We start from the raw sequence: 23,852 nt of genomic DNA on the forward strand, positions 1-23,852 counted from the left end.
AAAACACACTGAGCACTTGAAACCAGCTGAGGTTTAATCTCACTTCGCTTAGCAAGGGCAGCGTTTTCTAGACCTCATGGGGCGTGGCTTATTTTCTTCAAGTGGCTTGGTGTGGTGCGTATTTAATTATGGCAAAACACTCTAGGGCTATCTGCCTAAGGGGAGGGATGCCTTTCGTGGGGGACTTTCTAAGTCAAGTGGCTTAAATCTCTTCCTGCTGCAGTAGCAGAGATGGCATCTCCATGTATTCTAACCTCCTTGTTTCAATTTCCTGACTTTATTAGCTATTTAAAAATATAGATTTCGTTAAAACTGTAAAATTTCAGATAGGATCAATTTGGATGATGCATTGATTGAGGTCTCTGAGAGTGCAATTTGGCAAACCAAATTAAACGCTAGCCTTTCTTGGTATCGTTGGTAATATGGTACTATCTCTTGGAGAAAGTTAATGTTGGGAGCAAAATGTTGCAAAGGACATGCAATTCGATGTCGCTTTGAATTGCATTCAGAACACAATAGACTTCCTGAAATCCTACAAAGAAAGGGGTTTCGATTTGGCCGAAGAGGAGGGTCCGGATTAGGATTATTCAATTATGGCAAAGCAAACGAAGGCTATCTGCCTAAAGGAGGGATGCCTTTGTGGAGTACTTTCTAAGGGTAACTGGCTCGTATACACGTTACACATGGGGAAAACCACAAAAACGCCCATGCAGCCAGCCCGTTCGCGAGATTCGAATCTTGGACCGAACTACCAGTGTGCAGCGTCTTTACCGCGCAGCCGCTGTTGGGCCTAAACGAGGACCCGGAGGCAACTCGATTATGAAGCCCATTTTTAGCCAATATGTGATTCCGCGTTGAATTTTTCAACGTCTTGCTTGATCAAGCCGTAATGATAATGACTGAAGGATTTGACCTGATGAAAGCCTATTATGACAAGTTTAGTTTCCAGCACAATTTCGGATACATTACGGGAATGAGCGAAACTGACTTGAGGAAGTGTTGCGATGTTCTCAGCGATATCTTAAGAAATGAAATTACTGGGTCGGATGCTGATGCTCATGATTTATGTGCCGAATTGCATAACTCAGCAGGTTGTGAAACTCTGCAGGTACCACAAAGTGCCGGGGCCTTTAAAAGTGTACAATTCATGTATGAGAACAATTTGCAAGATTCATTCCCAAACATCTCTGTTGCATTACGTATCACTTTTACAATTCCTGTAACTGTCGCGTCTGCTAAGCTGATTATGAATGACCAGCGAACAAGCATGACGTAAGACAGTTTGAATGGCTTAGCATTAATATCAATTGAGCACAAAATCGTCGACTCTGTTGATTATGCAGATTTAATAAAAGAATCTGTCAAAATGAAACTACGCAAGGTGTTTTTATAGTAAGGTTTGAATTGTATATCAGGCTACAATGCTACATATACATAATACATTACGTGATACTCAGTAAATTAGGTAATACTGAGTTATCCTAAATCCTGTAATATGATATAGAAGATAAGATATACATACGGATAAAATAATTATTATGCATTTACATGTACACATACACGGTGTTTTTACATTAAGGTTTGAATTGCATACTAGCCTACAATGCTATATAGTACATTAGGTAATGCTCGGTTACTCACGTCTTCAGTACTCGGTAGACAGGTGACGGCAGGGCCGGACACCCGGAGGGCTTTCTAAGACTACTCGGGTGTTGTCCGAACCCTGCAACTATCCTTTACTGCAATAGACATTTCACATTGTTTAGAGTGGCTACCCTAATTATATATGGTGACTTGTCTAGAGTTAATATCTACATTGTTACAAATGGAAATAGTACATTGCTGAAAAGTGAGAAAGAGCTTTCATGTATACAGGCCATGGCTAGAAGACTTCGTGGGTATCACTAGACCACAAGAATGTCAGCAGATTCCAACTATTATTTTGGACGACAAAGGTCCTGTAATATAATATATAATGTAATGTATATAATATATAACATAATACAGTCAAAAGTCGTTAATCCGGACTCGTCGGGATTTCGGCGATTCCGGATTATCGATTTTTCCGGATTATAGATCATCAGTTTAAATCTCGTAAGATGGCATGCAGAAATTCTAAAATTAAAAATATGAAACCGTAATTTATGAAATAAAGAACAATTATGATCTAAAGGGTTTCAAAATTTGCAAAAAGAAAAAGCTTAATATTTATTTGTTTACTTTATTAAACATTTTTTTCAATGTAAGTTGTTTAAGTTTTGCTTCGTTTCATGTGATAATATTTTCTCTTTAATTCTATTAAACAGATATAATTTCTTGTTCAGTTACAAAGTTCCGCTGTTCAAGTCCTATAATTGCTGTGTCGAGAACACCGACTAATTTGTCAATCGAAATTTTTTCGTTTTCAATAACCTCTGTCACTTTCTTCGCTATCGGAAGCGAATTATAATGACGAGGAACTTGTTTTAAATCATATCAAAGACGGAGCATATCGAGATGAAATATTACATTTGGTAAGGAATTATAAGCCAAATAAAATAAAAACATCTGCGCTAAAGATAAGGATAGTGCTGACAGATCAACTTCCAATTCATTACGCGCCCGCCACGGCGTTCCCCCCGCCGAGCAGCGTGAAATTGATAAACAGATTTCGGATTTCAAAACATACTTTCGCTTTAGATCCTTTACATATTAACAAATATATATCGGAAATTCTATTTGATATAATCGAAAGTTTAAGCTTACTTTTATAAAATTGCTCTTACAGTCTGCAAAAAATAATAAGCCGGATCCAATTCGAAAATTAAGGAACAACGCAATCATCAACATTAACTGAAATAGATAATTAGATAATTTTAGCTTATACGTCCATTATACATAAAAAGCGCACGCGAAAACGTATTCTGCACTTGCGCACACTCATATGCGCAGTCGTAAAAGGTCTTATGCGCACGCGTAAACGCCTATGCGCGTGTGTAAACGCGGCGCATGCGCAGAAAGTTTTTAGTTTTGAGGTCCGGATTATAGATCATTCCGAATTATGGGTGTCCGAATTAACGACTTTTGACTGTATGATATATAAGACACGCATATATATATATATATGCGTATATATATATATATACGGATAAAATCCTCATTTATGCCGTCTCACGGCGTCCACGAAATGGCCAGACTAGTGGCGTTTTCCAACGAACTCCGTACATTACGTACGCTAATGAATTTTGCTCTTCTGGAAAGCGTGTCCAGTCAATTTTCACACTTTCCGTTTTTGACTTCGGGTGGGGCTGTGGGGAATTCGCCCCCCTAACAGTTGAAGATTTCACCCCCGTTTCGCCTACAGCCACATACCACCTAAGAACGGCCCTGTCCGGGGATGCCCGCATCTTTGTTTAACTTAAATTTCTCAGAGTTGCTCAATAGCGCTAAATTCTAAAATACCGCCAACGCTTATAGCCACATGCCATATTACAGGTTAATACTCCAATTGGCGCCTTTATACCAGCAAATGATTTCCGATATTTCCCTAGAAAAAAGCCTGAAATATGCGGGTTATACTCATGTGCATGTTATACTCTGATAATTGACGCCCGAGTACCAGTGAAGGATTTCTGTTAGTTCCCGGGAAGCATGAAAGAAGCGTGAAAAATGGGCTTAGCCATATCAAGGTTAATTGAATAAAAATAAATAGCAAGTTCTTAAAAATCGCAGAAATAACGATCCTTAAAATAAATTTAAATAATTCTCTTGCACCATTGCTGCAAGGAATGAAATTTGAGTTTAACAAATATTCTCTGTTCGTATAAAGCTAATATAAATTAAAAATTTAATAGCAAAAATAAAAATTAATTATTGCTACGAACTAATTTACAATATCATTTAAATTCTAAGAGCATATGTAAATTAAGTGCACGTATCTAAAACCATGAAAAAATCCATAATATTCCAAAAAATTAATCTCAAAAAAATTTTTAAGGAATTTTTAAGACCAAATTAAATTGCATGGCTCTAGTGTAGAATTGGGTGCCCCTTCGATTGGCGACATTTTTTTTTTTTTTTAAATTTTGGTGATAAAACCTCACTTCTGGTTGCAATGATAGTTTTAACCTCATTTTTAGCTTCCCGATTTTATTTAAATGAAAATAGATTATGTGTACGTGGACATATTTAAAGCAGTGCGCAATGCCTAGTTTGTGCAATTCTAGGATGTTAAGTAAAAACAGAACGATGTGTACATGGACACAGATCTTGTGCGATTTCGTTGACTTATTATTTTGGTTTTGTGTAGCGGCCATGTAAATATTTAGATATGTTTACTTTTAGTCTTTCAAACCGTTCTGTTCTATTTTTAGAAATTGGATTTGCATCTGCTACTGACCCTAAAATATGGAATTTTATTCCGTTTGATCACTTCTATCTTATCTTCTTCAGTTAAAGTTTTCAGCTGAAGTTCTACTAATTCAGAAGCTTTACACATTTTAATGCATTTCTCCAATGTTAACTTACCCTTAATAATATATCTTTCAGATTTTTATTTAGAATTCCACTTACTATTCTATCTTTAATTTTGCAAATCCACAGTTACAGCTTAATTTCTTTAAATCTGTTAAAAAGTCATCAAACGATTCATCTACATGTTGTGTTCAACAGAAAAATATAGTATGTCTATCAACACTTTCGTTTGCTTTCGGTATGCAACAATTTTCGAACGCTTCAATTACTTTGTCAACATCCTTCTTATCTTCTTCACTTAAATTAAAAGTATTAAACTTTTCAAGTGCTTCTTCACCAATAACATGTAATAAAATAGCTACTTTAATTTCAGGTGATTTAGTAATACCACCAGACGCTAACATATAAATTTGGAATTTTTGTTTCCACTTCTTCCAATTTTCCCTTAAATTACCTTCGAAATTTAGATTACTGGGTGGCTTTAACACATCCATATTTAATTAAAAACTTTAAATAGTTTATATATATACGTATGTAAGTGTTTACAACTCGTTTTATTTTCTAAAAGTAGGTCGTTGTACACATTTAAACATAAGGAGTTGCCTCATTTCGCTATTTCTATGCTAAAAAAAGCAAATTTTCGTCAGCTTTGTGAGATTCAAAAATCTTGAAATTAAACTCGCGATTCTGTTACACCTTTTTTATATTGACCACGCTTCTCGCTTAAAAAACTTATTTAGGTTAATATTTACAGAAATAAACTGTTTCAAAACGCTAATTTAGAAGTAAAATATTTTCAAAAGTTTTCTTTTATTCAGAAATTCATACATTTTTGCAAAAACAAAATTTTCACTCTTCCTATTTTGTAAAAGTTGCTGTCATCCAGCTTCAGCTATACTTATATTTATATTCTCTGGTCGGATAAGAATGGACAGCTTTTTGTTAAAAAAAAAGACATGTCTCTTAAGTCCTGTTGGTTAAATGCTTAATGAAGAAAAATTTTCCAGTGTTAAAAATTTTATGCAATAATATCCTTTTCAATTCATGGATAAATATCATCAATACTTCAGATTGTTGCTAGTGGCGAAAATCCTTTTTGGAATATTACAGTATTTGCGGTTAATATCTTAATTTTGCTGGTTGAAATACAGTATTTAATATAATGTCAAATGGAAACTCCGAATAAAATGCAACACCGTACTGTCTGTAAATTATGGCCTAAAATAGGATAACAATTTTTGATAAAATTTTCTAATTCTAAAGGTATGTTTGTGTCATGGGCACTTACCATAACAGTGAACAACAAATTGTAGCTGAAATTGAATAAATCAACGCAATTGAAGAATTTCCTGAAAAAATGAAAAATTATTAACGGGATAACAATTAATATGTCCTAAATCATAGACGAGTGCGGCCCACAGGCCACATACGGCCCAAAAATCTTTAAAATGCATCCCAAACGCAAACTATAAAAGTATCTAAATTTACACATTTTTATTAAAAAAATAAATGTTTGAAATTGATTTATATATAATCGATTCGTTGACATTTATTTTAAAATAAAAACACCTTAGTATGTCATGATGTATTAAAACCCACAGCGTACGTCTCTCGCGCATTCTACGGGATGCGAAATCCGTCTCGTAATACGGTTCATGTGAAAATAGCGTGTGTAAGTTTGTTTCTCTTATTTTCAATACGGAATCCAGTTTTCTCCACGTAGGCTAACAATATTATAATATTCATATTTCACGTCTCGTTTTGCACTTAGATGGCGCTCCAGGTTTATATCATTGTTAGACAAGGAGGTTCTTCTTAGAATACATGGAGATGGCGTCTCTGCTATTGCAGTAGGCAGAAACTGATGCCAGGGGAAGGAAATAAGCCACGCCACGTGAGGCAAGGGTCCTGACGTGAGGGCAAGGACAAGAAAGATTTTGAGTATTTTCTTTGTGTAAAGTACACGAAGAAACATATATAGTTCTCAGATTTACCTTTTCATAATAATAATAAAAGTTATATTCGAAATTAACATATATGTGATGGCAAAACGATAAGTAAACAAGGGGAGGGGGCGTGGCTAGCTCTCCATGGAAAAGGAAACAGTTTACTTTAATGATAAACTTTGACTTTAATGGTAGACCTTACAAGTTTTGTTTAAAATTCTAAATTGTGCTGCTTTTTTTAAATTATAGATGAGTATTATAACACAATTTCTATAAAGGAATTTTATTTCAATTATATTTCATAAGTTATCATAGTGATAAACACTTTGACACTTAAAAATTTTTATGCATTTAATTGTAATATTAAAATTGCATTTAACCGTAATTTTGCTTGTATTTTATAGTGATTATTTTTTTAAATTTATTTTTAGTTCTGCATAAGATTTTTTTTCATTTAGTGTTAATTTATTAGCCCAAAAGGGCAGTAGTCTAGAAAGGCTGTTGGTTTCGAAGCGTCATTTTTCGCCGTTTTACTATAAATGTCCGTGTCTCCTTCCAAATTGTTGTTACCAAATATTATCGCCCTGTATTATATGTGAAAAAATTAAATAATGAAGAATCTGCATGAATACATGTATGTTTCTCGCAATGTGACAAAAACGACAGTATCTAGAGCCATCAAATTTTGAATAATGTAAACCTCCACCCGAACATAGGCATGTGGACGGCCGAATTTCGAATTTGTTTTAATCTATTTCATATTTTGTAAAACTTTAAGGAATTTTTGATTAACAAACTCAAGGAGTTCAGAAGGAGCACTGCACGGAAAATAACAGTTTTATCTCCAGTGCAGAAATTCTAAAGATATGCTGTTTTCAAATGTATGTGGTTTACGGGCGAAGAACATGATATTCAATAAATATAGGTAACACACAAAACTTTAAAAAAAAAAAAGAGTACTTCTAGATTTTATTTTATCTTTTTTTTTTCCCTTCATTACACTCAGAAAATTTTATCCTCTGAATTTTATGAGTTATTTAAATAACTAATCTACTTTAATGTTAATAATTTAATGATCATATAATCAAATAAATATGATCGTTTTGTAATGTTATATAGTTTGGAAAATCACTGCCTGAAAATGTTCATTAAATTAAAAAAAAAATATCAGATCTTGCTTAATTTTACCTTATTTATTTCAAAGCATCGCATACTATCACTTTATTTAATTTTACTTTATGTTTAAGCAAAATTAAGTTCATAAATTTTGTGCTTAGAGTTTTTACCGTTTTACCAAAGTAAAGATGTTTGTACAAGAATTACGTGTGAAAAAAATGCGCGAAATGCAGTAAAAAGTGCTTTAATTAAATATATTAAATCCTATTTGGAAAAAACTGTGGCTTTTATAATCTCATCACTATACAACGTATCACATTTAATAATTAAAAAGGGTTATGTGATACAAACGCCATAGGTTTCAGTGTTAAAGTAAACCAGATCGTCCCTACTCTTTCTTGCCGGCATGTCGGTGACGCGCCCCGCCCACTGGGTTAGTCTATTTCTTATAAGGTCCATGGTCTTATCATAATTACATCACAGGTCTTACCTTTTATGAGTTTAACTACATTTTATTTTGTGCTCAAGTAAATATATAATAACTGAACTTGATTTTTAGTCATATTTGTTGTGCGAGTTTTAAAATAACGACGTAAAATTTACATATTTCTTTCATTATTTATTAAATTAAGTTTTTGCGAAAGATAAGTAATATTTATAACATGACAAAATTTGAGAATTATATATACTTAGAATAAGTAAAGTATAATAAAATTATAGTTTGAGTACATAGTTACTGTTTCGTGTTCACAATACTTTTAATGCTATTACATAATGTAGAAATAAATGAAATGGCGAGAAAAAGTAAAGAGGGCGTGAAGAATCTGCGATCCTCTGCGACTACCGGGAACAAAATTGGGTGTGGTTAGAGTACGTCAATCTTTCTAAGCCACGACTACTAAGGGCATGCTTCCCCCCTTTTTTTGGCTTCACTTCCACTGTGTGGAGGGCAACTCTATGAGTTTTAACCTCCTTGTAAGAGAGTACTATTGCTTCTTTTATTCTTGGCGGGAACTGTCTTTGACATTTGAGGAACCAGAATTTCAGGTTTATGAGTAATAATATTAAGTAATATTATTAGCTATACCAATTAGCTATCATATTCGGTGGAGGATTACGTTACTCAAAATTTGATGGCTCTAGTTACCGCTGCTTTATCACAGAGCGAAAAATCATACATACATTTATGCAGATTCTTCAATTTATTTAAATATAACACAAACCGATAATATTTGGTGACAACAATTTGAAAAGTGAAACGGGCATTTAAAGTTTTCAACGGAAAATGCCAAAACGATATTAATAGCACTTCTATGTTAACGCCCTTCCGGCTAATAAATAATATAATTAAATATTAGTTATATAATTTAATAATATTTATTTTTTGTCGTTCAGTAACCTCAACGACATTAAATAATATGGTTGAAATATTTACGTCGTTCATTAAAGAATGATTCCTTGATTAACCAGTAAGTACATAAATAAGTAATGAATAATGATTACATTCTTATTTTTGTCATTTCATTCTTAATTTTAAACATTACATTCTTAATTTTTTACACGAATTTATCAAACTTAAAATAACTTAGCTCAAAATAAAGCTTTTTCTACCAGTTTTAAATGTTGTAACTTTAATACTTTGATGCTCAGCTTTGTTTATTTTGAGAACATATTTTTGCTGTTAAATTGCGTGAATATTTATAAATTCTTAAAACATGTTGCGAAAAGTTAAAAATATATATATATAACTGATTACATTGAAAAATACACCTCACGACTTGCAGAACGAAATACCCAATACAACATTAAATTAACACTTATTTTATTTTAGCACCATTCGTTTTCGGTGAGTACTAATCTTTCTTTGGATCATTTGCCTGTACATTTTACCATGTATGGCTTTCGCCACGGACTCCCTCCACTAAATTCCCGCATAAATTGGACTAAATTTACTACTATATTAGAATCTACCATCTCTGCTAAACCTCCACTTCAAAATAGAGAAGATATTAATGAAGCAATTTATTATTTCAATATCAGCATCCAACACGCAATAGACAACTCAAAATCAGCTATCAACAACGAAAATGTCACTCTTCCTCTTCATATCCAGCAAAAAATTAATCACAAAAATTGCCTAAGAAAAGAATTTCAACATTCCCAAAACCCTGCCATCAAAACCAGACTAAATGCTGCCCAATGTGAACTCAGAATTATCATGCAAGATTATAGAAACGAAAATTGGCAAAAATTCATCCTAAGCTTATCGCTAAAAGACCATTCCGTTTGGAAATTAGCTAAATCCTTACGCAGCAACTATAATAAAATTGGACCTCTCAAGAAAAATGACATTCACAACTCTCAAGAAATCACCGAAATCTTTGCTGAAGATTACAAAAATCAATTCAAAATCAACAGCGATCCTCAAACTCCTAATATCAATTACTCCATCTCTGAACAGGTGAATAATTTCCTAGACTCCAACTGTCTTGCCACCATCCCAAAAAATCTGCAGGCTTCGATAATATCTCTAACAAAGCTATTAAAAATCTCCCACAAAAAGGAGCAGATCTCCTTACAAATATTATCAACAGTTGTCTACAGCTTTGTATTTTTCCTAACAAATGGAAACATGTTTTAATTACAGTCATCAAAAAGCCCGGAAAAGAAGGTACACTCACTAAAAATTACAGACCTTAAGTCTTCTGCATACTACGGCAAAAATTTTCGAAAAAATCATCCTGAAACGCATCCAAAATTTCATCGCAGCAAATAGCATCCTATGAGATCAGCAGTTCGGTTTCCGTTCTGGCTTCTCTACAACGCATCAGATCACAAGGCTAATAGAATATATTAGAGAACTAAATAAAAAGGAAACAGTCGCCGCACTCTTCTTTGATGTAGAAAAAGCTTTCAATAAGGTATGGCATGACGCCCTCCTTATCAAACTTATCCAACAAAAATTCCCAGCTGAAATTGTCATCTTAATAGCAGACTTCCTTAAAAATAGTACCTTCCAAAACAAAGTAAATAACCATCTTTCCAGCATCAGAAAAATAAGAGAGATCCTCTCACCGACCCTTTATAATATTTTTACTAACGACTTGCCAACTGTGCATGTTCTGCTATTCTCTGTAAATCTTTCAACACAAAATTAGCTTTAAGAAAACTTCAAGAATCAACTGACACCCTTACCAACTGGTTTGAACAATGGAAAATTAAAATTAATGCAGAAAAATCCTCCGTTATCATCTTCAATCGGAATCAAAAAAACCTTCAAGACATCAAAATTAATAATGTCATCATCAATAAAGAGCCGCACGTCAAATACCTAAGAGTACATCTGGATAAAAGACTAACTTTTGGATACCACACAAACTATATCAAAAATAAAGCACAGAAAGCGTTTATGTCCCTGTACGCAATTTTAGGAAGAAATTCACAACTAAATTTAGCCACAAAAAGGCTTGTTTATCTTCAAACTATTCGTTCTATTATTCTCTACGCGGTACCTGCCTGGGCAGCCACTGCAAAAACTAACCGTTCAATTCTCCAAAGACAAGAAAACATCCATCTCAGAATAATTTCCAATTCCCTCCTGGTACGTGCGGAACTCGGTTATTCATAGAAGCCTGAAAATAGATTCAATAAACGAAGAAATTCATAAAATATCTGAAAAATTTCATCATAAGTGTGATCATCATTTTAACCAAGTTATCAGAAAATTAGGAAACTACGACAGCAAAATTAACCAAACCTTCAAAAAACCACGTTCAATATTTTACAATAATAACTGGAAATAACTCCCTTAATCGTCATGTAAATAAATGTATATTCTCATTTATCCTGGGCAAGCAGGAATAATCTTTCCGCCTGATCAAGCAGGCATATGGACTTGTTGTGCACTAATTTTATTATTTATTTTATTATCTATCAATTATTTACTCATCTATTTAATCAAGACTTAGTTATTCAAGATTATCTTACGTTATTTTTACTACAATTGTCTCGCATTAAGTTAAAAAAATTTCTTCTAAGTCCAATTTCAGTGTATGTGATCATGTGATAACGAAAAAGTGGTAGTATTCAATTTCGAGGGAGTAGCCGTGTGGTAACGTTCAGGTCTCAGAGATGGCGGGTTCGAATCCTAGCCGTAGAGTTATTTTTTCGGGCTTCAGGGGATAGCACCGCCCTCCGGACTCTGCGTTCCTGCTCTGGTTAGTAGACACGCCTACTTATCATGACTGACACCTCCCTCTACGCCTGCCATGCTTTAGGCCTTCTTTTTCATCACTTCAATTGTTTTTCACTTAAAAAGTAAGAGAAAATTGACAAAAATCCAATTGTTTTTATCCTTGTAAAAAGCGGCAAACAAATAAGTGAGCGATTCTGCACTTTGCCGAGAATATTTTCAAAGAAAAGGCATCATTCATTATAGAAAATTACGTTTGAACAACCAACGGATGAAATTATGCTTTAGCGATTAGTCGTAGCGAAATAGCGATGCAGGCATCCATTCAGTTATGTTTAGCAATTTTTATGTAAATTATAATAATGATCTGAAATAGTTATTTACTATTATACTTCCATTCAGTCATGTTTAGCCTTTTTCATATAAAATTAACCTTTCATCTAAATTAAAACATCAATCTTAAATAGTTATTTACTATTATACTTCCTTTCTTGCCGCAATTATTAGGGTTGCCGCAATTATTTTTGACAGCATTGGCATTAACATTAGTTTGGCGATTTTTTACGGCCCTCGAAACCGAATAGTACCGAAAAAGTTTCTGATTGGCTTTCGTCCTCTCAAATTCAAATATTTAGAGACTTGTACCTATTACTTTTTTCTTTACTTTACTTATATTTTACTTATCTTACAAATGTTTTATCTCAAGTGCTAATCATCGACATCATTCATCATCTAATAACATGCCTATCCAATAATTGCTTTACTCATCCAATGCTACCCCCGCCAACTACTTGTACCTCGACCAACAGATAGAGCCACCGGATCCTGAGTATCTTCCAGTCAAGAAATTTCCACTTTAAATTACTAAAGTGGATTCTTCATCACTAAGACGTACCCCGTAGGGTAAATAACTTCTGAGTCAAAGTCCCTGGGACTAAATACTCATCGATACTTCAATTCATGAGAATTCATGGTGAGTACTAAAATGCTCAGAACTACCTAAATAATGAATAAAGAGGAGCTGTTTCGTTGCTAACACCTTTTCACATTCCGCGCTGGTAGCGCCATCTGAGGATTAACTAATAAATAACAGGTAGATCGCCTGCTGCATTAATACTACAAAAGGAAACAAACGCTACAATGACTGTTTTCCATTAAAATAGTTCTCTGGACATATTAAGACTTGGAAATGCTATTTCTTGATTTTTTTTTATCTGTTAGTGCACAAAGGATATCAATAAAACAGATATTTGTTGCCCACTTTAATAAATATTTGATGATCTTAGTCGAGTTAGGAAATGACATGTGACAGAACTAATATTATAACAATCGATATCAATTGATACAATCGGAATTACTTTTACACAAATGATAAAGATGTCATTCAACAGGCGCTTTACCATTTTGGTAATTTTTACTCCGCTTTCCTCTGTCCGAATTATGATAAAGAAGGATTTAAGAGTAGCTACCCCTTTTTCACTAAAAGTATTCTCTAAACATGTTTTTCGGAAGCGATATTGTATGATTGGGCAGTAAGCTCTTGGTAGTTAGCTTCTATATATAAATAACCGGGTTCAAGGACTAAAACTCTCCTGCCCGTACTAAATGTACGAGCAGCAGAAATTGTTAGGGGTTCGAAGCAGGGGCTCAAGACTAGTGTTGTAGAAAGTAACAAGAAATTGCGTACCCGTATGTGTTCGTTACTCGGTGAACCAGTACTCGTTACTTTCGGTATAATCGATCGGTATCCGTACCCTGAGTCTATTTTATCGGTCAAAGGGCCTTGAAACGTCGCATTGCATTGAATCACGTGAGCTATTCTACCCCGCGGGATAGGGAGTTTTGCGTCGCATTTTTGGGTAGAAATAATTCGCTTTATTTTGGCGCACTGGATATGATTCATTATTAAATTTTCTATTGCTGTCAGGGCTTAGTTTCTAAAGTCAGAAGAGCCTACGGAAGGCCGTCAGGAAAATAGGTGTGATGTATTTAATTATGGCAAAGCACACTAGGACTATCTGCCTAAGAGGAGGGATGCCTTCGTGGAGGACTTTCTATGGGAAACTGGCTCGTATACACGTTACATATAGGGAAAACCTCGAAAACACCCGTGCATCCAGCCCGTTCGCGGGATTCGAACCTCGGACCGAACTACCAGCGTTCAGCGACTTTACCGCTATGCCGCTGGTGGGCACGACTTTATTATGAAAAAGCACATAACGGCTAACTTGGTGTACAGGATTCATGATTTCTTAGAGATTAAAAATATCTTCTATGTCAGAAATGAAAGTTTCAACGCTGTAATTATCCCGAGAGGAAAAGGGTTTGATCAAATCAACAATGTCCTTTAAGCCAAAACATTGAAACGGAACAGTCTGTCTGTGTTTGCGGGTTAGTTGATACCAATAAATTTGCAGGCGCACTTTCAAGAGAGATTTTTGCCTCCATTTGTTTACATAAAGAGTCATCTGGAGTGTGATTAATGGCTGTTTGGGCGACGCCATGCGTCGAGGGTGAACTTTGCACCAAAGCGTCTTCTTCAAGGTCGCTGTGATCAGCGGAATCTGATTTTAATAACGATACATCAGCTAGATTCGTAAGAATATTGTTAGCACAGTTTTCAATATCGGTCGAAAATTCTAAATATGATAAGTTACATATGGCAATTAAATCTGTGAGAGAAAATTCTTTGATAATTTTTTGTTTCGTATCTTCAAAGTTAAATGGTTTGGGAAAACCAGAAAAATTGCATAACCTAGCACGATTCTGCCGATCACCATCTGAGCCAAAAACTAAACGATGTAAAAGCTTGATATGCTTGGTACTAGGAGTGTTTAATGACTGTGCAATGTTGGGATAATCGTTAAGTGTAGCCATTATTTATCAGTTTTGTTTTTACCAAATATGAAATTCACAAAATATGTGTGTTTCGATTTCATCAAATATGTATCTGGTATTAAATATTTATCAGAAATCAGCATACCAAAATATATTCTTAATTTTTCTTATTCTTCACAATAATATTAATTCTTCTTAGTGTATTACACAATAACTATGATGTTAAAACACTCAAAAATCATAAATGAAATTGTGAACATATGATTCAAACAAATGGTAAAATATATCGTCAAACAAATCTTCATATAAGACTATGTTAAGAATGGAAAATATAATTTCACGTTAAGATATGATATCAAAATTAATAACTTCGATTAATATTGTACAGTCCTTGTAAAATATAGGCATCACAAGAAATAAGAAATTTATTATTTATGCACCAAATTCGAAAACGAAAGTACTTCTTCAAAGTAACTTTTTTAATATATCACAATTCTGTAAATAGACAGTAATGTATTTCCATCAAAATCAAATACCTTTAGTTTATTCAATTAAACTTCATCAAAACCGTTTAATTAATTATCATCAACATCAAATTCGAAAACGGAAGTGTTAATTCTTCAAAGTAATAATCATTCAAAAATAAAATGAATTTTTATCAAAATCAAATGCCTTTTGCTTCTTCAAATAAACTTCATAAAAAGGCGTCATCAAATATTCATAATAACTTGAAAGAATATTACTTCCACATTAGTATTATTTCATCAAATAAAATTAGCTCTACTTACGTGCTGATGAATCACAACAACTGGGATCTTGCGATATTATAGACCATAGACCGTCACGTTTATAAGAGGTGTACGACCTGTGAGGGCCTTTACCAATCTATTATTGTTTCCTTTTAGGAAAAATCATCTGATATAGAGAACCTGAATGATCAGGGGCTTTCTGGAGAAATTTTTGTTATGTTATGTTTTGTTTTTTCTGGAGAAATTTTTGTTATGAGAAATAAGAAATTTATTAATTATTATTTACTAATAATTTCAATAATTCTATATACATTTCCATCCTTAGTAGATAAGGTGCATTTTTTCTATTCTACAATTCTTTTAACTAATATTTTCAATAATTTTATGTACATTTTTCCTGATTAAATAACGTGCATTCTTTCTTTTCTATAATTCTTTTTACTAATGATTTCAATAATTCTATGTACATAATTACATTTGATTCTTGATAACAGTAATAGGTTTTCTTGATTATATGCTAAAATTTAGTTTTAAAATATATACAAGTCCTTTGCGTTTTTGGGTTCCGCTGAGGGTCGAACCATGGATCTTATGATAAGCGCAGTGGTAGAGGTTGTTTCCAAGGTATTCCATCATTGATAGGTATATGTCTAGGGTGGTTAGTTCAAAGGGTGGAAGTTCCAGGGGCCGAGCCCCCATGTGGGATGAGGTTAGGATTAAAATAGAGGAAGGCAGTGCCATTTGAAAGGTATTTAATGATGAAAGAATAAACATGATTATGGTATGTACAGAGTGAAAGGAAGTAAGATAAAAATTTAGCTCCATAGGGTGGCATCATAATAGTGGTAATCCTCACACCAAATGGGAACGTTTTTAAAGTCTCTAGCTACTACGTAATAGTTTTTAGTATCCGTTCACCACGTTGCCGTCGCAGCATCTCTCATGAGCAGAAGTGGAGTAGTTAGCTTATCACACAGCTTCGAGAATCATCTAGCTGCTGATGCGGTTGCCAGGTGCAGGAAGGAGAAAGGTGGATACGTTATAAGATCGAATGTCCACACACACACACACATATATATATATACATATATATGTTTGGTAGTATTACCGATTGCAATAAAAAGAGAGGTACACATCTAGATGTTATAACGGACCCATATACAAAATTTCAACGTTCTACAACTAATCGTTTTTACTTAGAGTCATAATCATTAATCATAAGTATCAGCTTAGAGTAAATGGGATTAGATTTAACAATCCGTTTTTGTAAAAAAAAAAAAAAAAAAAAAAAAAGAGTCCTTAGACGTCACCCCCAAAAAAAAAATTCACATGGATTCCGTAATCGTCAAAAATGGATATTTCCATTAAAATATGGTACCCAAAAGTTTTCTCGATTACAATACTTACTACCTTTTTATTTCGTACAAGGAAGTAAAGAACCTATATTAACCTACATATTCTTATATAAACAATACCTAAGTGCAGTATATAAATATTTCAAATCAATAAAATCTCACTATGGCACGCTCAAGGAAAAAAATCAATAATCACCTAAATTTTCAAATTGCAAACATAAATCTTAATGTAAAAAGCAAATACAAAATAACGCTTCACACTATCAAAATTGCTCATCTTCTTAAATATCAATAAGTAAATAATATTTCAACTAAAACACATAATGTAAACAAGAGTTTGTCCGATGCCCAAAAAAATTCAAAATTATCTATGAAAAATCTGAGCGCATTGTGACACAACCGCATCATTCGTATTCAAATAAACCACATCGTACGACAGATGCGAGTAACGAAATGAATTTGTGAGTACCGAATCGGTACTTCGAGTCAACCGATGTACCCGTTACTCAGTAACGAATACATGTGATTTGCTCCAGCTCTAATGTTGGGTTACTGGTCACTCTTTAGAGGTTGCCATCTATGAGAAATCGTCACCATGAAAGGTGTCGCTATAATATAATTACCAATAAAAGTGGAGCTGATGTTTAGATAACAAATATCAATAGTGTTGCCTATCTCAAATAATTCGAATCATTTTATTAGAAGCAAGTCCTTATGGCTGTTTGCTTGTACGAGTATTAATTTAGGTTGAGCATTTGTAGTGATGAAGCAGTGCACAGAGCGCCGCCAAAATAGGCGATAAACATTAGAGTCTGGCATCCCAAGATATTTGGTGGTCGCTGAAGGGTGAGGCAGATGATAGCAAATGATGATGAATAGGTAATTAAATGGCAGTTCCAGAGTATGAAAAATATTGCGAATTTGCAAAACATGAAGTTAGTTGCAAATTAGTAGATATTGTTGTCGCAAACTGCTCGTTAAGAAAGATGGAAGTACTTTATAACAAGTGAATAATATGACAACAATGGTATATGGCTCATTAGAATGCTTAGAAATAAATTATCTTCCTCTGCGATCTCTTATTTTCCTTTTTCCCATTGTAGGATATTGTATCATGACGATTTTATGCTTGTTATTTTACAGAGTGAATTGCTGTGGTTCATCTGATCTATATATACAGGGTTAGCAGAAACATTGTTACGCTTTTGAAGTAGCTTGTGTGTTACTGTCTGTATAATGTAGAGGGAAAGGGCAAGTGGTAATGTTAATTTGAAATTTTTAATTTTTTTAAAGGTTTAAATAAAAATATCATCCTGACTTTATGTTCTTAAACGGATTTCGTCGAACGTGGATTTAAAATTTACAGCTTCAACGCAGCAGCTAAAATTTTTAATCACCTTTTTCTGCAACTGATCATTGCCTGGGAGGATTTTAACCACGAGACACTGCAATACAACATTCTTGCCTTGGACTACAGAAAGGTGAAGAAAATGACTGCTGAGAAAGGGAAACACGCAGCGAAAAAATCTCCTGAAAGAACTCAATAGTAAGCACTGAAATAGCAACATCCATAAAGACTGGAAACGTCCCCGAAACGGCCAGAGATTTGAAATGTGTCTCGCCGGTACCATTGTAAATGTTCTTCGCTTTGAAGATTGGATTTTCCAGCGGCATTACCATATTTTCCCTAGTCATAACACTCCTTGCATGACGCAATTACACATACAGCCATATTTCTGACTGACCAGATCGATGTAGCATATTTGCAAGCTCCAGTTTTGGTGAAATGTTAGTTTTATGCGTAAAAGTCATTGCTAATCTAAATCAACTAAATGCACTACTTTTTTTTTTCAGATTCAAGTGGAAATACATGTCGGGCAAGATGTACATATATGAAATAGCCAATATGACTAATGACCCCGAAGCAGGAAAATATTGGATATTATATTGGACTGGTGGCAATCAGAATGGAACCTTTTCCATTTCTACTGAAAGTGAGTGTATTCTTCTGCTCTTGCGATTAAGACATTTGGTCAAAGCAGGCAGGTTAATTACCTATCTGGCAGCAAAGCAACTGAACACTCTTAGTTCGGTTCGAGGTTCGAATCCGGCGATAGTGCGTTTTAATGGTTTTTCCCATGTGTAATGTTCATACAAACCAGTTTCCTTCAGAAAGTCCTTCACGAAGGCGTCCCTTCCCTTAGGCAGGTAGCCCTTGAGGCCTTGCCGTAATTACATAAACCAAACCAATTACCTATCTGATCTACATAAGAGAAAGATATTAACTTGCAAGTCTCCGTTTACCTTAAATATATTCCCGAAACCATTTCGAAAATCACTTTTTCCGGATAACCCGTATTTTCAATGATTAAAAGCAGAAATAAGTTATTATACAGTCAAAAGTCGTTAATTCGGACACCATTAATTCGGAATGATCTATAATCCGGACCTCAAAGCTACAAACTTTCTGCGCATGCGTCGCATTGACGCATGCGCGTAAGACCTTTACCGCTGCGAATTTGCGTGTGCGCGTGCGCAAAATACGTTTACGAATGCGCGTTTAATGTATAACGGACGGGATAAGCTAAGCTAAAATTACCTAATTATCTATTTCTGTTAATGTTGCAGATTGCGTTGTTCCTTAATCTTCGAGTTGGATCCGGATTATTATTTTTTGCAGACTGTTAGAGCAATTTTATAAAAGTAAGCTTGAACTTTCGATTATGTCAAATAGAATTTCCGATATGTATTTACTAATATGTAAAGGATATACAAAGCGAAAGTATCTTTCTGAGTCCATTAAACAAAAAATGGAATTGCTGCAAAAAATGGATAAAGGCATATTCTTTGTTTATCTAAACTTAAACGTTTGTTTATCTAAACTTTGTTTATCTTTAACGTGGCGGCGGCGTGCAATGAATTGGAAGTTGATTTGTCAGCACTATCCTTATCTTAAGGGCAGATGTTTTTATTTTATTTGGCTTATAATTGCTTACTCAATGTAGTATTTCATCTTGATGTACTCCGTCTTTGATATGATTAAATCAAATGCCTCGTCATTATAATTCGCTTCCGATAGCGAAGAAAGTGACATAGGTTATTGAAAACGAAAAAATTTCGATTGACAAATTAGTCGGTATTCTCGACACAGCAATTATAGGACTTGAACAGCGGAACTTTGTAACTGAACAAGAAATTATGTCTGTTTATAGAATTAAAGAGAATGTATTATCACATAAAAAACGAAGCAACTGAAACAACTTACATTGAAAGAAATGTTTAATAAAGTAAACAAATAAATATTAAGCTTTTTTTTTTTAAATTTTGATACCATTTAGATCATAATTGTTCTTTATTTCGTAAATTACGGTTTCATATTTTTACTTTTATAATTTCTGCATGCCATTTTACCAGATTTAAACTGATGATCTATAATCCGGAATCGCCGAAGTCCCGACGAGTCCGGATTAACGACTTTTGACTGTATAACACTATCTAACAAATGCATATTCTTCAACATATTTATGTGGTTAACATGCAATCAATTTATATCGACCTTATTTACTTTCTAATGATGAGATATCTTTCAAAATTATTTACACTAACAGGATTGTAATAAAATAAATGCATCAATTTATGTAACAGATACAGTTTAGAGACATTAGTTTTTACCAAGCCGAGCAACATGAAAAAGCAACTGTACTGCCAAATTCGAATTGGTTTTACGCTAACAGGATAGCAATAAAATAAATAAAACGCTTCCATTTGTATAACAGCTACAATTTAGAGACATTTGTATAACATGAGAACTGAGAAGCATGAAAAACCAAATGTGGTATCCTCGAATTTGATTTGGCTTTACCCTAACAAAATTGGAATAATAAATAAAGCGCTTTCATTTATATAACATACAGTTTAGAGATTTCTTTATTTATGCCAAGCAGAGAAGCATGAAAAACCAGCTGTGGCATTGTCGAATTCTAATTGTTTTACACTAACAAGATAGTAATAAAATAAAATGCTACCATTTATATAATACATACAATTTAGAGATTTATTAGTTTTTACCAAATGCATCCATTTATATAATAGATACAAGATTATTAGTTTTTTACCAACCCGAGAAGCATGAAAAACGAACTGTGGCATTGTGGAATTCGAATTGGTTTTACCCTAGCAACATTGTAATAATAAATAAAACTCTTCCATTTATATCATGCGTGAGGGCTAGTTCTAATTTTTGCAAGGCGATGAGGTCCACCCAGTGTCGTAGGTGTGGTGAGCTAAAGGAAGACCTACAATAGTTATTATAAGTTATTAATAAATACAGAATACGTACTTAACCTTACTTAAATAAAAATTAAACTTTTACAACCGTGTTTAAAGCAAAACGCAAGGCACAAACATAATAATAATAGCCACAAATATAATAATTTAAAATGATGAATTTCTTATCAAACAATTCAAAATATATTAAAAAAATAAATCATTTTTGTCTCCAATTCCAAGTGCCGCTGATATGCCGCGAATATCATACTATTTGTATGACGTGTTCTGGCTCTTTGAAATAATTTCCCTGTGGGCCACCTGAAGAGGTTATCACACATGGTTACAGTCCCTGCTAGACGGGACGTTTTTGAGAAACGAGATTCTGGTAGCACTGGTTTCAAAGGGAGGATTCCTAGAAAAAAAGAGCCCCGCCTGAAGCGAAGTCCCACCTAGCTATGAAAACAATGTTGTGGCTACGCGGGATTTTTCAAACCTCACAGAAAATGTCTTGTCTGGACCTCAGTTCCGGGTAGAGACAACCAATCAGACGAAAGTACTCCTTCTGAAGCCTCACGTGATCCCAATCTGAGCGATAATTGATTACTGCTTGGCGTTCAAGTTTTTGTAGTAAATGAGAAGGGTAACCTAGCTACGTGTGTTTCCTGGAATTCTGCGGGTCTGAGAATTGTCTCTTTCGACGTCAAGTCCCGCGTAGCCGAAACATAATGTGATTGGGACCTGACAGTAGAGTTTTCCCTGGTGCATGGTGCTTGAAAGCGAGGCTTTGATGGGAAGAAGAGGAAACCGCAAGACAGCACAGGTATGAGAAATGACAGTACATACTGGAGTGGGAATAATAAACTGATGGTAGACAGTGACGTCATGTCCTGTAGTCCTTCTCTAGTGGGGAGTCACTTATGCCGATGAAAATATGTACAAATAAGGCAAATGGCTTATAGTTATGCTCACAAAATTTCATTCATGAAGTAAAATATAAGTTAATGAAGATTTGATTGATAGATTTGTAATCGAAGCAAACTCAAACCATGACTCGGCTCCTGTGGAATCATCTGTGCACCAATTGGTCAATCCAGATCAGGTGACATCTCAGTAGAGTGCTAACGTCATTTAGATTGCATGTGAAATCAGAAAACAGCGAAAAACATGCAAAGACCTCTGAATTTTCACTTAAATGGCACATATTATACCTCAAAATAATCGTATATACAAAACATGTAGATAAAAACTAAAATAAGTAAGATTAAAAGTTTCAAAACAGGTCGCCATTTAAAAACTATACAAGTCCGGCCTTCATATAAAGGTACCTAATTACAAATGCTCTGGTGTTGATTGTTCAACAAAAAGTATATTCAAAGTCCTGAAAATGCACGATAAATTCAGTTAGGTGGGAAAAATTCTGATTTTCCGCAATCATATGAGCTGCATGATGTCGGAGATATTTATCCTCATTTACCAACTCCTAATGGAAGGTTCCAAAATAACTAAGCATTGCTTGGCACAGTTAAAGCATTTTCTGTTTGTTAAAAGGTGATAGTCTTTCACATAATCAGTTTTCAGATTCTGATGAAGTGTTCGTTTCTCACAAAGTAGTGCGCATTTGTCATACATCTTAGGATTTTAGACTGTAGAATTTGTAACTGGTTGATGCTTGCTTCCGTTTCAGGGGAGGCATAAGTCATTACTGGTCTTATGATTGAGAGATACATATGCCTTTTCTTTTTAAAGTCGAGTCTTGAGTATTTACCTAGTTGTGGGAGAAGGCAGTGGAAAAGCTAATTAGATTTCTTCTTGACATGCTGAATGTGATTTCGCCCAGGTGAGGTTGTCGGGACCGGCAACTTAAAGATGAGAAGTTGTTTCCTCGTAGTTTGGGATTTTTTCTTCCGTCTTATGATTAATATTTGAGACTTTTGTGCGTTGATGCAAACTTTCCATCTCCGGCTTCAAGTAGAAGGATGAAATTTTGAAGTTTGCGAATAGCGTGGTTGGTGTTTGCTGATTTAACCGCAATTGCGGTATCATCCGCGTAGCAAGCCAGCATCGAATTTAAATTTGTAGGATTTGGGAAGTCGGCAACGTAAAAGAGATATAAATATGGGTTGAGGATACTGCCCTGGGCTACTCCTCCGAGGATAGGTGTTTTTTCGGAAGTGTGCGTACCAGAGAAACATCGATTTCGAAGAAACGAATGGATGAGCAATATGAATTGTCTTGGGAGATGGAAGGTCAATGAGCTTTGCGATGATCACCCCACGATCAAAAGCTTTCGCTACGTCTAGCATGAGAAGTGCAATATTGAGCTGATTATGTCGTGCTGCACCAATGAATTCCGTGATTCTCATGAGTTGCTTGGTGATTGAAAACTATTGTAGGAAGCTAAATTGTTCTGGCGGTAACTTTGCCAAGTAGCAATTTACTCTATCGAGAATAATTCTTTCATAAATTTTCGCTAGTCCTCGAAGAAGGCTGATGGGTCTATATCCGTCAGGCTTAGTGAGATCTTATCCAGGTTTGGGCAGCATAATTACTTTTGCGTTCTTACAAATATTTGGGAAATAGGAGTACGTAAGGCAGGCATTTATCATTTACATCTAAAGCTATCTTATGAAATTAGCAAGAGCAGCCTTTAGTAGCGTCTGCTACTTTTACTGCCTAACTTGGAGATTGCCCGTAGGGCTAACATTCATAGGAGATAACTTCCCCGCCTAAAGAGGCGAAGCTGGAAAGGTACAATAGTACCTAAATTGAAACAATTTAGAAGCAGCATCTGAGAAAGCCGTTCGAGCTATGAATATGAAAATACTTTTACAAGCTGATAGCGGTAACGCCTACAACGTGGGTAACGCCCACCTTACTATTTTCAGATTGAAACATAATAAATTATTTACTTTACATTCAGTTTAAAAGTTTATTA

The 23,852-nt window shown here is 34.4% G+C and overlaps 1 protein-coding gene across 2 annotated transcripts in view; it reads left to right on the plus strand.

The window, feature by feature from the left end:
• LOC146996599 (uncharacterized protein CG3556-like) overlaps positions 1 to 23,852 on the plus strand; it is a 133,515-nt gene that overhangs the window by 90,987 nt on the left and 18,676 nt on the right. For both annotated transcript variants that reach the window (XR_015042297.1, XM_085821188.1), the window contains exon 9: positions 18,503 to 18,642. Coding sequence is in view for 1 of the 2 variants with exons in the window: in XM_085821188.1 (XP_085677314.1) it covers positions 18,503 to 18,642 (140 nt within the window). In the remaining variant the exon portion in view is untranslated. The remainder of the gene's footprint in view (positions 1 to 18,502; positions 18,643 to 23,852) is intronic.

Source organism: Stegodyphus dumicola, chromosome 7 (assembly GCF_044657685.1).
Source record: "Stegodyphus dumicola isolate Sdum_Otavi_A_Nest chromosome 7, ASM4465768v1".
Classification (NCBI taxonomy): domain Eukaryota; kingdom Metazoa; phylum Arthropoda; class Arachnida; order Araneae; family Eresidae; genus Stegodyphus; species Stegodyphus dumicola.